This window comes from Rhamphochromis sp. 'chilingali' (genome assembly GCF_963969265.1).
Source record: "Rhamphochromis sp. 'chilingali' genome assembly, chromosome: 8".
NCBI classification, from domain to species: domain Eukaryota; kingdom Metazoa; phylum Chordata; class Actinopteri; order Cichliformes; family Cichlidae; genus Rhamphochromis; species Rhamphochromis sp. 'chilingali'.
In genome coordinates, this window is record NC_137935.1 from 9,633,320 (window position 1) to 9,650,533 (window position 17,214).

The following is a 17,214-nucleotide window of genomic DNA, read 5'->3' on the forward strand; positions in this document are numbered from 1 at the left end:
AGGCTCTGTCTGGACTCTGAATGGAAGTACTTCATGTGAATTTCTTTGTATACAGATGGCAGCAGATTTTCACTTTTAATCAATTTATCACAGTTAATCACCTTATGACCACAAACTGACGGCATGAAATTTCCAATTTGACAGAACTGAGTTGTAAACTGATAGCAAAACTCCATCTTATTGGCACTTCACTGACACACAAAGATGCTTTGAGAATTGCAGTTTGCTGATAACTGTTGCACATCTGGTCCCTGTCTTCTAAGAAACCATTTCAAAGGCAGCGAAGTTGCAAATTCATTGCACATAATGACATTAATATTGGTCATGCCACAACCATTGTTTTCCTAATGTGACTATAAGATAGTAGTGCAAAAATTCCATCATATTTTTGAGACACAAAAGTGACTTCATGTTATCTGTCTGACTGACAGAACAAAAGTCAAACAAAAGCTATAACTCTTTCGATAAGGGACAATCATCTCAAGCATTACTCATTTAGCAAAATTCTTACTTAATTATTATATATTTTAAATAGTTAAATAGATAATATATTTCTCCTAATATCATTTGATTTGAAATTTCTTCAGTTCATTAGACGCTTCTGTGCTTCTGAGTACCCGGACTGTGTGTTTTTAAATTATTACTAAAACATTATTTTCTTAGAAGTAAAGCATCCTTCACCACTTGTAATTCATTACAGTCAACAAAAAATGACACAGGCCTGTCTTTCCAGCATCTTTCTGTTATAGAGATTTATAATCTGGGGTCAGAACACCCACCAGGGCTCAGGAGATGATTAACAGGATAGTAAACAAGAAAAAAAATCTAAGGGTTAATTTTTTACTCTAAACTTTTTACTTTTTGTTTATATTTAACTAATATAACACTCTTTAATGCTACATTTTTAGTTTCACATTATTATCTTATAGCCATAAGATAAACAGAATGTCAACTAATCACTACAGGACACAAAGAGCAGTAACCCTCTTCCCACTCACCAGCGGTTCAGCCATGATTATTCGGATCTTGCGCTCAGACATGGTGGTGAAGTTGGCAAACAGGCTCTTGAGGACGTACTCGCCTGGCTTGCTCTCTGGGTCAATGGTGATGGGCATCATGGCAGGGGGACCCTTCTCTCCCTGAGGACAGCAGAGTGGAGGGATGGGAGGTTTACTGTATCCGTTCCCCACGGGCGAGGCTGCGGAGGAGAAACAAAAACCACAAGATGGGAAACAGTTTCATTAAGTAAAACATTGCCAAATCGAGCACAATGAGTGGGACAGGATCAGCCACTAGAGAAAAAGAGTTCACCGAACAGGGTATTGCTGAGAAGTTTCCAAACATGGACAAAAAGTTCCCAACATGTTGAGCATTCCTCAGTAAGACTGTCCAAAGGGCACCGTCTTGCCCTGAGTCTGCTGTTTCTTTCCTCCTGCTACAGTGAGCAGAGCACATATGGAAATAAAACACCATGGCCTGCAGCTGGTGTTTTGGTTTTGTACTAAAGTCGTCACTGTCCTTTGAGGGAAACAAAAACCTTGTGCGTGTGATCATCCTTCACTCAGTGTTATGATATGGCCCACCTTTAATAACGAATGGCTTGCCTCGGGCCACTTAAACCCATGAAAAAACCCACGAGTTAATAATTTAACCTCTGTGTTGAACTCTTGTGCCTCCAGACACAAACCTGCTACATACAGTAAAGACATGCATACAAACATCTTATTAGAAGCGTGACATTTTCCTTCAGCGATAACTCTGCAATTTCTAACCAGGCCTCAGCCTCACAAACTGCCTGGGTTTGGTGTATAATAGTCAAAGGACAGAACAGAGCTAGTGCCTTACAGTGAGAACCATATTTTCGTAAACATGTGCATGCGCATGTAATAAATACGTCTGGACAGAAATCAGCAATAGTAAAGGTCAACCCAAACTGTTCATCTGTCAAAATCACAAATCACATTTTTCCTTTTTAGTTTTATTTTCACTCACTTTGTGCTGCATATTTATCCAAAGCGACACAGTCATATGGAGAGATTTCCCTGAGAGGCCAGTGCTGCTTGACAAATATTTCTTTAAATGACCTCACCAAACCATAAAAACCTGAAAAATGTTTTAATTGAGAGTACTCATATATTTTTAATGTACAATTGAAGGCTTTAACCTTTTCTTTTGCTGGAGATGTAGAATTATTACGTCTACTATTTGGCTGCATGTAAGTCTTGAAATTTAATATATTAGTCTAGTAAGGTTGTGACAAGATAAAAGACAATTAACAATATAATTTAAGGATTTCATTTGTTGTATGCCACATGAGAGAGCCAAAACAGGAAGGTTTAAGACGTTCATACAAAGTTTGATAGGTTCATCAGCGACTACAAATTGTGCTGTTACTGCTTTACTAAAAGCTATTACCTCTTTACAACTAACTTTAAATAAATTGCCAAAAACTGAATCGCAGCTTAGATTTTACACATCTGTACAAGCTGCATGCAACATAATGAGAGGAGATGAGCAAACACACAATGAGCATTTTATGAGGCACCACAAATTATGCAACACTGACAAATTGCATAAGAGAAGTTGGAGAAGCTGGTACAAGTACACAAGTTTTCTTCTCCAGGTCTTTTCAGGACATGGAGCATTTGGCAATCTCTCAAGGAATGCCCAGCATGTGTAACAACCTTTTATGGCTTTCAGAACATGCTTCCCTCATTCGTGGCAATCCACGCAGCACCTACCCAGACCCTTGATGAAGCTAATGACGCTGGCCTTGCTCCAGCACACAGCTGTCCCGTCCATAGTGGGAAAGGAGGATATGGTATCCAGGGTTGTCCTGATTTAAGACAAACGCTCGCTAGTAAAATCCACCAACTTCCATGTCTTGTGTGTCAGCTGGCTCTGTCCTTCTGGTTATAGTTTCCATGGTGCACAGAGCCAACAGCGGGTGTGTTTTAAAAAGTGGGAGTAGTGTTTGGTACGGGAGACCACACAATCTCTAGATCTCGCTCTCTCTCTTTCTCTCTGACAGCGGCTTCTGCTATGGCTTCCTCCAGCCTTGTGACCACCCGGTGCCTTCCAACAGTGAAGGTCAGGCGGGAATTTTTAGCTGAGGCACAGGACAGCGATGAGGTCCAGCATGCTATGGTGGCATAGACTGGTGACTATATTTATCCAGGAGTAAACACTATACTGACAGAGCACTCCCCCCACCCCCTATCGGTGATGCAAAACCACGAGGTACAGACAACCAGAGTGTAAACACCATTCTTGACCACAGTGACTGTTTCACTGCACTTCCCTTAAAGTCTGACAACTTCTTAAAGAAGAACTAAAGTCATTAAGGCAAAGATTTTAGGCAACGTTCCAGCAACAGACACTCTGTGATTTAACACCCCAGATTTATAAAGCAATATCTACATTTTCCCTTGACAAAATATTAAACCAGAGACGAGTTGTAAATAGGAACCAGTGTGCATATCAAGCCTGTGTCTGTTGCTCTGGCACTGTACGAAGTCTGAGACATGACATGTGACCCTGCAAACAAGGAGCTCAGGCACAGCGTGCATTACATCATCGCCATGCTGGAAACACCCTGGGCATGGTGGTACTCCCTGGAGGACAATGCAAACAGGCTGACAAGTGTCTCTCTTGCACACACACACACACACACACACACACACACACACACACACACACACACACACACACACACACACACACACACACACACACACACACACACACACACAAAACATGCAGTCCACAGAGACATCCCTACTGAGTAAACAATGTCTTTAAGCGGCAGTTTGTGAACAGAGTGGCTGGATATTTAGATACCACTGACCTCTTAAACTGGACCAAAAATTCCAGTGTCAATATAGACCTCTGGGAAACTTTGTTCAACTTCTCTAAAGCTGACATTGCATTTTAAGAGATAGCAGTAAGAAAAGGAAGTTTCCAAATGTACACACTATACTATTCTTCCAGGCTGGGAAAAAAGGGACAACATCCTTAGTTACTCGACTAAAAGGAAGTGTTTATAATACTGTAACAAATTGCTGCATAGAGTAGGCCATAAAGTGACAGAGCATTTCATTTACAACCCAAATTGTTAAAATATTCCACAGACACCTCCACAAAATGTGACATTTCTCCAATAAATAATTAAAACCTCTCTGGACTTGAAGAAACAGAAAGACAACATTATTATGCTAATATTTTCACTAGTTCACAGCTTTAGTCTTTCAAAAAGTGAGAGTGAGAGAGTGATTACGAACCTCTGTGAAAAGCAGTTTAAAATGATGGTTGCAAATTATTGACCATCGGCCCTGTTTGAGCCAGCTGACATCATGCAGGAAACTACTGCCTGCTGTGAGAGAGCATTTCAGGCCAATTATATAAGCCCTGGTCAAAAACCCCACATCTGTCTGTTTAAAGTGCACATAGAACAATTTTAGCTCCTATTAAAATACTACTTTCAGCTTCTCAAAAATAGAGCTCTTGTTGTACTGTATACTGCTACACAAAGCTAAACATTAAAGAAGAATGAATAAAGAACTTAATTCAAAATGTGAGAAGAAACTGAATAGTAGCTTTTAAAAATGTCAGAAAATAAATTGTAACTAAACATGTTTGGACCGCACCGCTCTACCCAGATCCCCACAGCTCATCTCCTGCTCTGATTGGCTGATGGAGGACTGGCCTTCAGTCACATTGAACAACAAACCTGATGCAGCTGCTCCACAATGGCAGTTCTGTCCTGCTGTTTGTTACTGTTTTATTAGTGCTGGACAAACTAACTTATCAAACCGGGTATCCAAAAATGTTTGTGATTATTAACCCTGTGCTCACACACAGACACACACACATGCTACACCAATTTGGAAGCTATTATTTTCTATATTAAACTAAAATAGATAAATAAATAAATAAATAAATATATATAAATACATATAGTTCATCAAGTCACATATTAGCAGGCACTGTGTCTCACATCTCATGAAGGAAAAAAGAACTTTTATTAGCAACACTATATCTGTTGCCATCTTGTGATACATTACATAACAGCTTGTGAGAATGGAAGCAGAGAGATGAGATTAGGGAAGAGCACAAATTTAATGAAAATGTTAAATGCTGATACAGTACAATGACTGCCTGTGCCTTTATCACTTTAGCAAAGTGACCCAGTGTGGGGATTATGCAACATCATCAGGAGATGGCTCAATGTTTAGTGTGTGGAAAGGGGCAGCTTGTTCGATGGTTTCTCTTTGCATTCAGATTAAGCTCCTAATGCAGTCTGCTTGAGACATGCAACTAGCTTGTAAACATTTAGCACTTTAGGTATTAATCAATTTAGTGTGGCGATATACAGATATAGCACACATGAATAAACTGCTAAGAAGCTAGGTTTAATGCCTGCGTTCGGCTTTTTCATTAGTTTTGCATCCATTCTGTAGGCCACCTCTCACACCTCACATAAAACAGAATAGCACCATGATCTGAAGCATGAAGGCATTTCATCTCACTCTGATGGTTTCACTAGAAGGCAATGAAGCTGTGAGCTTTGGACAGAAGATGCAACCAAGCTGAACCTCCAGTAATCCTATTACTGTGTCCTTGCACTTAATAAGAGCTATTCTGGCTCTGTTTATAAGTGAAATATGGCCACAATTTAAATATAATCAGATGCAGAATCACCATCCGCAAAACTTGTAACATAAGCTATTGTATAATGACTTAGCTAGTCATCCTTGAGGAACTTATGTATCTGGCTGTTGCTAAGAGACAACTAAAAAGCTGTTTTAACTGTGGTGTGCTGTTACTACAAGTACATTAAATTTGCAGCTTCTGGCATACAGAACTATCACATTTCGCTGATCTTAATTTGCACCAAGAAGCAGCATAGAGCTATAAAGTCAGGTTACTAACAGTCATTCAGCTCTGCCAGGTGAACACTACAATAACAACAAACTGGTACTCACTTCCACTCCATGACTTCAGCAAAGACTTGATGCTGATTTCAAAGAAGCCCGAGTCCTGCTGGCTTGTCATGGCTGTAGCTTCCTACCCCCTTTTCTACTTGTGGTTTCCCTCCAGTAGCAGCAACAGCAGCAGTTAGGTTGGGACCAGCAGGTATTGCCTGCTGTCACCTCTCTGTGACGCACACAATGCTGTGCTGACAAGACCCTGAGAAAACACACTAGCACTGCTATACCCCTCCTCTTGTGTCCTGTCCTTGGCTATCAGCCCTCTCTCTCCCTCCCTCTACTCTTTCTCTCTCCCTCTCTAAAGCTGTGGCAGGCAGTGGGCGGCAGTGCAAGCTCCCTTTAAATAACTGCGTGGAGGCTGAGAGTGCAGGAAGCAATCCTCTTAGGGGAGAGCAGTTAATAATAACTACTGTTTGTCTGCGTGCAAGGCCTGATAATGATGAGAGAACTGGGCATGTGCGTCTTTCAGGATGACTGAGAGAATCTGTCAGGTCACGACCACTGACAGAGGAGATGAGAAATCAGGAAGTATGACACATTACATCTGGCTGAGCGAAAAGAAAATGACTCTAACTGTTCTAACTGTAAGTGATCAGCCAGCCAATAAAATCAACTGAATGTAGAAAATAAATATGGGAAGAGGGGCCGACTCTCCCAAAAAAGAATTGTCAGCCGCATAGTGTAAAACTTCTCTTTTGCAGATAATGCAAAAATGAATACATTGGAATGTGTCCAGTGTTCACACAGTCCAGTGTTGCATCTCACAGATTCTTTCAGCACTATTGCAACTATATTTAAAATCATGCAATGGACTAATGTTTACTGTTAACAGCATTACTGAAAATATATTAAATTAATTTTAATTTATATATAATTTTTTTTATACATCAGAGCTGAAAACAGTGGAGCAAAGGAATTTTTCCCCCAATATCAAGACAATTAATATACAAAAAGAAAGAGCATTATAAAAAAAAATTGCAATTTTTTGATTTTTTTTTGTATAGATGTCTACAAATCATTTTACCAAAGTAAAACTATAATACAATGCTCCTTTTTTTCATCCAATATTTACATTATTCTGGCATGTGGAAAGCACAAGCAAGTTGCCTGACCATATGGACTATAAAGACATCCTCCAATCTACCCCCTCTCACTCCCGCTCAGTGCTCTCAGGATAATCCTATCAGAATTCTGCCTATCCATCAAGCGGCAGCCACTTGCACTTGATTACGTAATACACTCTGTGATGGAGAAGCCACCACTGGCCGTGGCAATGTTTGGTAAACACACATTTCAGAGGCTCAGGTGTCCTGGATATACCCAACCCAGTAGTTGGGTATACTGAATACACCAAGCAGGACATTCCTGCTTGGTGTACTGAAGCGTTCCACACATTGTGTTACTCTACAATCAATCCCTCCCGCAGCAGTTTTATGTCATGACATAAATAAACAAGTGAGTGAAAAGATGCTGTTGACTTCATTTATGAGGGTTGTTAAATCTCCTTACACACTTGTTTATAGTTACAAAAGAGTCATAAAGCAATAATCTATGGTATCTATATTACAAGGGGAAGGGTTTTTCTGACTTCTTTTATTTACAGTTGGTCTTTTTTAAGACAGTAATGTCAAAACATTAAATATCAAATGTTTAAACTAAACTGAAGTTTACAAGCTTTTAGATAAGTTCATCTAAATAATTTGTTAATAGGTAAATACTCACATGTTGCTTGTATCATGGCCCTCTCAGCAAACATCTCCTCAATTCAATTCAACAAGTAACTATTTAAGCCGAGCACTATTTTTAACAGGAGAATTCATTATGTTCTCTAATCAGACTTGACTATACATGGTCAATTCCTGCCAATTCTGATTTTTAAAAAGCATAATTTCTTAAGAAGAGTTTTTAAAACATATTTAGCTGGTCAGCTTGACTGGAATCTTTGAAATGCAAAGACGTATTCAATTCCATCATTTTTTAGCAAGGCTGCGGAACACTGAGAAGTCAAAGTAAAGGAAGAATGATGGAGAAAGAAAGAAACGAAAGAAAGGAAACGTGGGAAATACCAACCACTTTCAGGCCTGTGTTACACATTTCGGGGTTACCTTAAAACCTTTTAGGGTCCTACAGTAGTTTAAATATATATATATATCAATACAAAAAACACTGTTTATTCAATGAAGTGCATTTGTGTCAGCAAGTAGTTGATGCAGATTTATCAGCTGCAAGTTAATGAAGTGGATCACCTCTTTCACCAGTTTCCACAAGTGCTCTATTGAATTGAGATTTGGTGACTGTGGAGGACAGTGAACTCGTTGTTATCAAGAAATTAGTTGGACATGATTTGAGCTTTATGATGTGGCACATTATCCTGCTGGAAGATGGGCACACTGTGGACATAAAGGAATGGCCACGATCAACAACAGCACTCAGGTAGACTGTGGTGTCTAAGCAGTGATCAGTGTGCTGAGAAAACTACTGTTACTGTTGTTTTCCTATCAGTTTGAAGCGGTCTGGTCATTCTCCTCCAACTTCTGACATCAACAAGATAATCTCACCCAGACAACTGCCGCACCCTGGATATTTTCACTTTTTTGAATCACTCTCCGAAACCCTAGAGTTGGCTGTACTGGAAAATCCCAGTAGTTCATCTGTTTCTGAAACACTCTGAAAACATGTCACAGTCACAGTTCTTCCCTGTCCTGATGCTCAGTTTGATACTCTTAACCATATCTACATGCGTAATTGCTACAACGTGATTCATTAGATATCTGAATTAACAAAAATTGGAAAAAATATGTTATGTTATGTTATGTTATGTTATGTTATGTTATGTTATGTTATTGCATTGCATTGCATTGCATTGCATTGCATCAGCCAAACATGTTTATCATGAAAAGACCTTGTGTTACTTTGAAGAAACTTTCTTTACCCTGTTTGTGGCATAACAATGTGTCTGGATAACTAGGGGCAACTGATGCCAAACGTAGATATAAAGCAGTGGCAGTTTGCTGGCACACTGGCTAGAATCAGCGAGACTTCTCAAGAAGGAAAGCTGCCTGAGAATAATCTTGTAAATGCCAGTTATAGTTTTATCATTTTCAGTGGCAACTTCTCCACAAATCATGTTCACTAACAAAACACCCAAACAGAGGATGAATAAATAAGAAAAGTATTGCTGGTTATAAAAAAACCCCAATGTAAGCATCTTTCCTTCTTTAGGCTTTAAGTGGGCACAGCCTTTAACACATTAAGCACTTATTATAGGCATTATCAAGCTCTGATGAAGGTGAGGAATGTGAAATATGTCTGTCTAGTTCAGCCATTTTTATGGTTATCAACTTCAAACCCTTTACTGCCTCCCACACTCGCTCAGTGCACCCGGTGCCCCTAGCTTCTTCATCTTCTTTTGTCTCTCTCAAACATTCTTTAATGTCCCGTTTATTTGAAGTCATCTTGTTTCTCTGTTGATTAATTTACTTAAGAAATAAGATCCATAAAAACTGAAAAGGTCAGCTAATTCATCATCCTACATAATATAAAAAATTATGTGATGTACACGCTCTAAGTCCATTACAAACAAGTCACTGGATTCCTGTGTAACTATGAGAAATACAACGAGGAGGTGAGGAATTTCACAAAGTGGGGGCATGAGTGGCTGAAACACTGGTATTGGTTGCTCACCAGATATTTCCAAAACCACATTTTACACAGATTACTGAGGAAATCACTACAACTTGACTGTGTCAAAGCAGCACCTACTTTCAAGAATAGTTGGCCTCTTCCTATGACGCATCTTTTTAAACTTCCCCCTGAAGTCCTTGGGTGGGAATGGATCCAAAGGTAAGCTGGCAATGCGCCCCAGAGCAATCTCATCCAGTCCCTCAGAGCAATCTGTCTCACTTTTGGCCATTTCTCTCACGACACTCTCTCCTAAAGACATGTTGGATGGCAGGAAGCCCAACACTACTTCTTTCATTCTTCTAAAAGAGTCATTTGAAGGAATGCCAGGTTTTCCACTCTTTTTGTAGAACAATTTTTAATTTCTTCTCCTCCCTTTCCCTCGTTAGTAACGTAGTTCTTCGTCCTTGCTGGACACTAATTTTCTGCCGCGCAGAGATGCTTCAAGTGCTGTCGGCTTCAGTCTACTAATGTGTTTCAACTACAGTACTTGTCAGGGCAGTTCAGCAACTTACAGTAACATTCATGAATTGGGCAGGTGTTGAATTACTTAGACAGCTCCTCCTTCATTCAGCAAAAAAGGCAGGAGGCTGAGAAGAGAGGGGCAAAGTTATAACTAAAGAGGGCGGGAGGGGATAGAGAGGCTGCTCTGACAGCCACAGCATCCCTGCCTACTGTATGCCCATGAGGCAGCGCTGAATAAATATCCTGTATTTGTCTAAACAGGCATCTCTTGCCCCTGGAAGCAATAATTAGATAGAAACTAATTCCTTAAATGATCGTGAATCCCTACGAGAATGCTGAAAAGTGTGCGTTAAATGTTGTGTGACAACTTCTTTGTTTGTTCTGTGTTTGACAAACAAATAGATCTTCCAGTTGCTTCACAGAACAGGTTCCGTTAGTTCAGTACATGATCGGTGACTCTGCGTTAGGCCATTCTTATACTCTAGTTAGTCTTCTTCAAGGACTGAAGTGAACACTAACTGGACACACCTATCACATGAACCAGTTTTTCCTAGTCTGACCTACATCCGTAACACAAACACCCTGTGTATGTACGTGACATAAAGGCGTTTTCTGTTTTAGGAAGAAACAGCAGAACAACTAGCCTATACTTTATGTACCTCTTGTATGCATTTCCAGTGAACAAAGAAATGTGTTGACAATTAAAAAGCCAACCATCACACTCAGACATAACTATCTTCATGGTCTGCTGACATGTAGAGTTGGACTCTGTCAAAGAGCAAAGAGAATCACTGAACAACAGGGAGCCCCTGGCAACATGCCTTTCCCCAAAGTAATAAGTCCAGCAGTAATGTCACCTGTCAAAGAAAATATTATCCTAAAGAAAACACTATGAAATACTTCATAGTGCAAGTACATTCATCGGGATTCCCAGAATTTGAGTCTGGTTTTCATGCACGTTTGAGCCTGACCTACTTAAAAACACAGTCATGTTGTCAGAGTAAATAATAAGCAGAACGAAGTCCTATCATCACAACATCTGAAAACACGCTTCCTGTTTTGGACTCATACCACCAAAAGCAAGAACAAAAATATCACACCTAAATATCTTTGCACCGTAACACTAAAAGTAAAAGACCCCTTTAGTCTGATTTCTAATGAGCATGTGCGGTTTTTGTGCAGTTGTGCAAATATTTCAAGTTAGGGTTTGATTAATATTTTCAGGTCAAGTATTTCAAGCATTCTCAACAATAAAAATATTTACAGCAATACACAAACGTTCCAAGCTTCTGAGACAAAAGCTGCCGTATTGTACTGTGGCGCTACTGAAAATGAATGTAGGAGGGAAATATGTTATAGTGATAGAGCACCCTCTAGTGTCAAGTAATACCACCTTTCTCCAGTCAGTCATTGTTTGAAAATGTGACTTTTAGCACCACATGCATTTCTTTATCCACATATGACAAAAATAGATCTCCTTGCTGAGTCACTGTATGACCTTAGTTCAAGTAACATCTACAATTATGACTTGATTATGACACTTTGATAATGCAATAGGAGCGGGAAGTACATGCAAGTGTAACTTTGTTTTCACATTAAACAATAATTGTTTATTTAGTTTATTGACCAATAAAACTGCAGACTCTCAATCTAGAGAACTGCCCTGCAATATTCAGATACGTTTATGTGTCCTTTAGCCAATACAACAGCAAAAGTAGATCTGTAGAGTTTATGTGTGTAAACTTTTAGATGCTACATCATTTATTTAAACTGTGAGATGGACATTGACTAGATATTTATGTTTAATGCTTTAACTTTACTAAACCAGTGTATTACTTGTTTATACTTTATTATTATAATGGGCATTATTATAGTGACTTAAAAGTCCATTATTAGTTCTAAACTACCTCATATTATAATAAAAACAGCAACAAAACGTCACCAATTCAGTGTTGCATCAAAAAGACACCAGAAATATGACACTAACATTGAGGAATATGAGAATCTTCCAGAACATCAAGCTCTGATCGACTTTCTCATAATTTTAATTTTCATTCATCAACCATAACTGAGCTAATGTCTAGTCTGAGCATGTAATCCAAAATAAAAATGTTCAAATATACTGAGCTTGCCTGTTGCCCAAAGTCAGCTGGAACAGGCTCAACCCCTTCCCAAGTGACTCTGTGGTAAAAAGAAAAAAGAAAAAAAAGAGAGAGACAGAGATAAGAAAACAGACGATTGGACGGATGTACTGAATTTGTTCCATGTACACCAAAGTTGAGGAGGAGTAGCCAAACTGGGAAAATAGGCCGGTGTCGGCATGGCCGCTGAAACCAACACCCTCTGGTGGAGCTACAAGGCTGTTTCCATGGTGAGACACATTTAGATTTGAACAGGCACAGCAGAACACGATGAATAATTGATAGATATCAAGACCTAATGTTAGCACAAACCTGCTGAAGGTTAATTCCAGATATGCTCATGGACTCTTGAATAGGACACATGCAACAAGTAGCAAGACACAATGTGGGAATGAAAGCTGGATACAAATGGCTGCGATGTTACATATGATAAGTTATTAGTGTCTATGAAAATGCAACAAAGAGCATTTCTCTTTAAGTGTTTACTGTCAGCAAAGAAGCAGCATTAATCTACATTTCAGAGGGCTGTTTAAAAATTTACAAACTTCCTGAATGTTAAATGGAGAGACTTTGCATAATGACAATTTAGAGCCACATGGTATCGAGGCTGTCAGATTTTTACAGCTGCTAAAACCTTTTATTACTTTGACATGCCAGCCGTTTCCACATTTTACATAAACAGCTAAGGTTAAAAACAAAAAGCAAGCATCCACAGAAAGTAATTATTCAATGGGCCACCTATTCTTTACACTGCTTTGGATCTGGGATGGGTCAGCACACAAAAGGACTATTCAAGGGCTACAAACAAGTCGACAAACAGCACCTGTTCCCTGCTCTGCATGCCTATTATCGGCCTGACGAGGGAGGGTTTCTTACTGAACACATGCAGCCACTGTGTCCCCTGAAAAAGGAGAGCAGATCCAGTTACAGTGAGGTGATTATGTTCTTATACATTGTGCATCAACAGTGCAGGTTTGCCTCTCGTATTGATAGCTTCTAATGGATGCTGGAGACAATACCAGCACAGCGCACGCTGCAGACTGACTTAAAAGCATGTGTTCATTATTGATTCAGTCTTTTGTGCCATGTGGATTGCCTCGGGGTTTATCTAAGTAACTCATAAGCATTGTACACATCAAAAAAGGGGAAAATATGTTAAGATTCATTGTTAAGGCCTTCATTATATTCATTGCCCTACAGGCAAACACAGACTCTCTCATGAGGAAGGGTTGGAAATCTTTACAAGTATTCTTCTTCTCTGCTGAAGATGAGGTTTAAATAACAACTCTGATTCTGGCAAATCTGTATGACTACTGTATGTTACAACATTCTCGTTTTCTAATGCTATTGATATCAACAGTATATCACTTAAAGGCTGCAGGATTCGAGCTTCCCTAAAATAACAATAATGCCACTTGACAATAAGTTCAAGTCAATCATATTTATTCATCTCTTTTTGTTCAAACAATTTTGTTCTGTTTATTTCACAGAAAAAACCCTAAAGAGCTCAAATAACAAACAGCTAATTTAGATGCAGTTTGAATCTCTCCACAAAAATACAAACTCACAGTTGCATTCCTGTGATGAAAGATCAGATATCCAAAATCCAATGTTGTTACACAATGTATGCAAGCTATGGCACGCCTTAATTTCATTGTATTGTTTTGTAACCCTATTGCGACTTTATTTTAATGGGAAGGAAGACATAGTCCTATTAACAGTGCACTTGGTGATCTGAATTATGTAACTGACAAAAGCTTATATGGCACATTATATTACTACTCTGTTAGATGTCTAAACTTAGCTTTTAGGAGTTTCTTCCTCGAGGTTTAATATGTAGTTTCAATGCACTGATGAGCTGTTAATAAACAGATGGCCACTTACTTATGTTGGAAACGCACACATCAAAAGTTAATTACTAGAACAAAGTGTCAGAAATGAGGAAAAAATCCTCTGTGGTCACGAGTGTTAACTCTGTCCTGGCATTGAATGGCATTTTTTTTTTTTTTTTAACTTTTTGAACACAAATGTGTAGAAAAAACAAGCTCCACAAAAAAGTCTCACAGCCTGTCGGTTTCTTCTGGACGCTGACAGTGTTGGCAACTCAGCCACCTTGGCATCCCCAAGGCAACACTTCTGTTTTTTTGGGTTTTTTTTTTTTTTTTTTTTTGGAAATCTGCTAAGCTTGAGCAACATGTAGCGAGTCTATATACAAATATAGAATTTCACGTTTTTCTCTCTTAAGTACTCAAGTGCTCAGTACTTTGACCTTGTAGAAAAGAAGACTGCTGGAAATCTGAAAACTCACTTGGATTATAGGTACAGCATGACATGCAAAATCACAAAAAACCTTCAACGGGGAATTTCCCCCCTTGTGACGTGATTAGATCTGGGCTAAAAGACACCCTCTGATTCACTACAGTTTTGTGTTTAACGATTAACCTCTCTGTAACTTTCGTTTTCTTCCCGCATTGGTCATGCAAACGGACTTTGGAACTATTTGACACGATTAACCAAAAATCCGTTTCCTTTAAACAGATGCGAAAAAATATTTGGGTGAAAAACTTATAAAGTCTACTTTCAATAAATCCATCTCAATTTTAATTAGCTTCGACTTGACAGCTACTCCAGCTATCAGCAGCTTACATCGAGAGAGTTTCAAGTCATATATTCCTGTAGTCTCTGAAATACCAGAGAGATAAATAAGCGGGTTATACTATCTTCTAATTTAAAAAGAAAAACAAACACAAGAAAAAACAAAAACCAAGACTGGAGTAAAATATGAACTCCTGAAACTTCAATCAGAAGACTACTCAATATTTTAAAAGCTGATAAATACCTTTGACTGTAACAGAAATCAGTTGTTTCGCTTACTCCATCTCCTCTCGGGAAGTTGGTCCAAGTTTTTGCCCCGAAATCCCCCCAGGAGCTCCACTTGTTAAGATGCACTTGCTCTCACTATCACCTTCTCCCTCCATCAGCTCGGACAGAGACTCCGCCCCCGGCAGCCACCATGCTCATGTCCTCCTGAATAATGAAAAACACTCCTCAGTCTGCAAGATGAACCTGACTCTGGGCCAGTGTATGCGTTTTTAAATAGCCCAGCACAAAATAGTACAGGTTATTACAATACACTGAGTTAAAACATTACACATTTCATTATGGAGTTCAACTATGGACTGTCTTTCAAATGGACACAGAGAGTGTCATGATGCATAATAAAGGGATTATAAGGAAAAGCACAATGACATTATCTCAACAAGATCTACCATGAAAGCTAAAAAAAGAGACAACATTGTACACACTGTGGAATAGCTATAACACTGCACAGATTACAACAGTAGACCTAATGTGCGAATAAACAGTGTGCACTCAAATTGTCACCAGCAGACATGAGTGACCTCTTGTTTCATAGACTTGTCTACAAATTCAACTCCACACAGTCCCCCTCCCCGCCTAAACAAACGAGTTTTATGGAATCAATAGAAGCAACGTGAGACTTGTGGTATTAGTTTCATAAGAATCCAGCAGGTGGCGTCAAAGTACACAGAGTAACAAACATTTGGAAAAGACACAAAAAGTCAAGTGCACAAGGGGATTAGTTTCAGACTTAGCCAAAGATATGTGCACATATCAGAGTTTGACAGGACTTGATGTTTTCTTTTGGTTTATAAACAGTACAGATTAACCTACATTTAAAAAAATAATAATTTATTTTTTAATACGACCCTACTTATAGATTCGAAAGGAATTAAAATCATCACGGATGGATAGAGTTCAGTGGCTGGCCGTCAACCTCTCAGACGTCACTGTTTTAGCACTCAGGGTGAGCATGTTCCTGATTCGGCTTGATAGCCTGCCCAAGAGCTCTGTGCAAAGGAGAATAACAAAATTGCTTTGTCAACTGTATGCACACACCAGGGCTTGTCATGATGACAGCAGGACTTTATGGTGCGCGTGAGCTGTAGAGGAGCAGGTGTGCTACAAGACCGGACAGAAGAAATCATTAAAAAAAAAATAAAAAGAAGTTGTGATTTCAAATAAACAATCTCATCCATGATTGCAGAGACAGCAGTGTTGTTGTGATTAAACCAGCTTGAGTTTGACTCGTATGGATGCAGCACAGATGCAGTGCAATCAAATTTATGATTATGCTTTGGAAGACGTTTCCTGTGTGTTCTCTCTTTTTTCTTATGAAGTGAGCCAGGTTTTCGAGGGTGCAACATCTTGGCTGAGGTGATAATTCTGTTAAGCTACAAAACAATGAAATAACACATCAGTGCCACAGCACAAAAGAAAGACAAAATTCAAAGCAGTTGCATAACTCAGCAGCACAGCTCCGACCTGATCCAAGTGCTCCTTTTCTGGTTTCTTCGAGGAATAGAGAAATGCGGGATAAAGGAGGATGTGGATGACTGTCACACTGCAAGGCTTTGATGCACATGCAGGTAGTTTGGAGCTCAGATGAAAGTGTGCCAACCAATTAGAAAGACATTCCACAAACCAGTTGCGAAAGCCGTGACCCACACAGACATGCATATAATCACATTAGCGGCATCTTTAAAGTAAGTCATGCTTCACTTTGCACTTGAGGGTTGTCGGTTCAGTATCCTCTTGACATTTTTCAGGCATATTCTGCTGATATGGCTGCAGCAACTCTACACTGGGAGATTTCTTGCTATAATATGAACGCTTTCTGTTTGGAACTTGCCTCACAGCTGAAAGCCTTTGGCAGAATGACCCTTGATTCATGCCTTGGCTCTTTTAATGGAGAATACAGGTCTGCTTTTCAAGCCTTTGAGTTACAGCACAACTGGTTTGTCCCCTACAGAGAGGTGCTGCAGAGGGAGAAGGCACTGAAGCACCAGGTCAGGAGTATGGATCAAAACTCTAGTGCGGTGCAGGAATGCTTTGAGTGTGTGGTTTGGGTTGTGCCG

General features: G+C 39.4%; 1 protein-coding gene across 5 annotated transcripts in view; it reads right to left on the minus strand.

Annotated features, from left to right (window-relative positions):
* The window catches only part of frya (furry homolog a), a 46,558-nt gene extending 31,322 nt beyond the window's left edge, over nt 1–15,236 (minus strand). For 2 of the 5 annotated variants that reach the window (XM_080889397.1, XM_080889401.1), the window contains exons 1-2: nt 9,753–10,152; nt 999–1,198 (exon numbers count right to left, since the gene is read on the minus strand). In XM_080889397.1, coding sequence (XP_080745523.1) covers nt 999–1,198; nt 9,753–9,969 — 417 coding nt within the window. In that variant the 5' untranslated portion in view covers nt 9,970–10,152. Of the gene's footprint in view, nt 1–998; nt 1,199–2,741; nt 3,015–5,984; nt 6,226–9,752; nt 10,153–15,116 lie in introns of those variants that run through there. The other 3 variants (XM_080889400.1, XM_080889398.1, XM_080889399.1) reach the window with 3 other exon arrangements.
* Between the last annotated feature and the right edge of the window lie 1,978 nt (nt 15,237–17,214).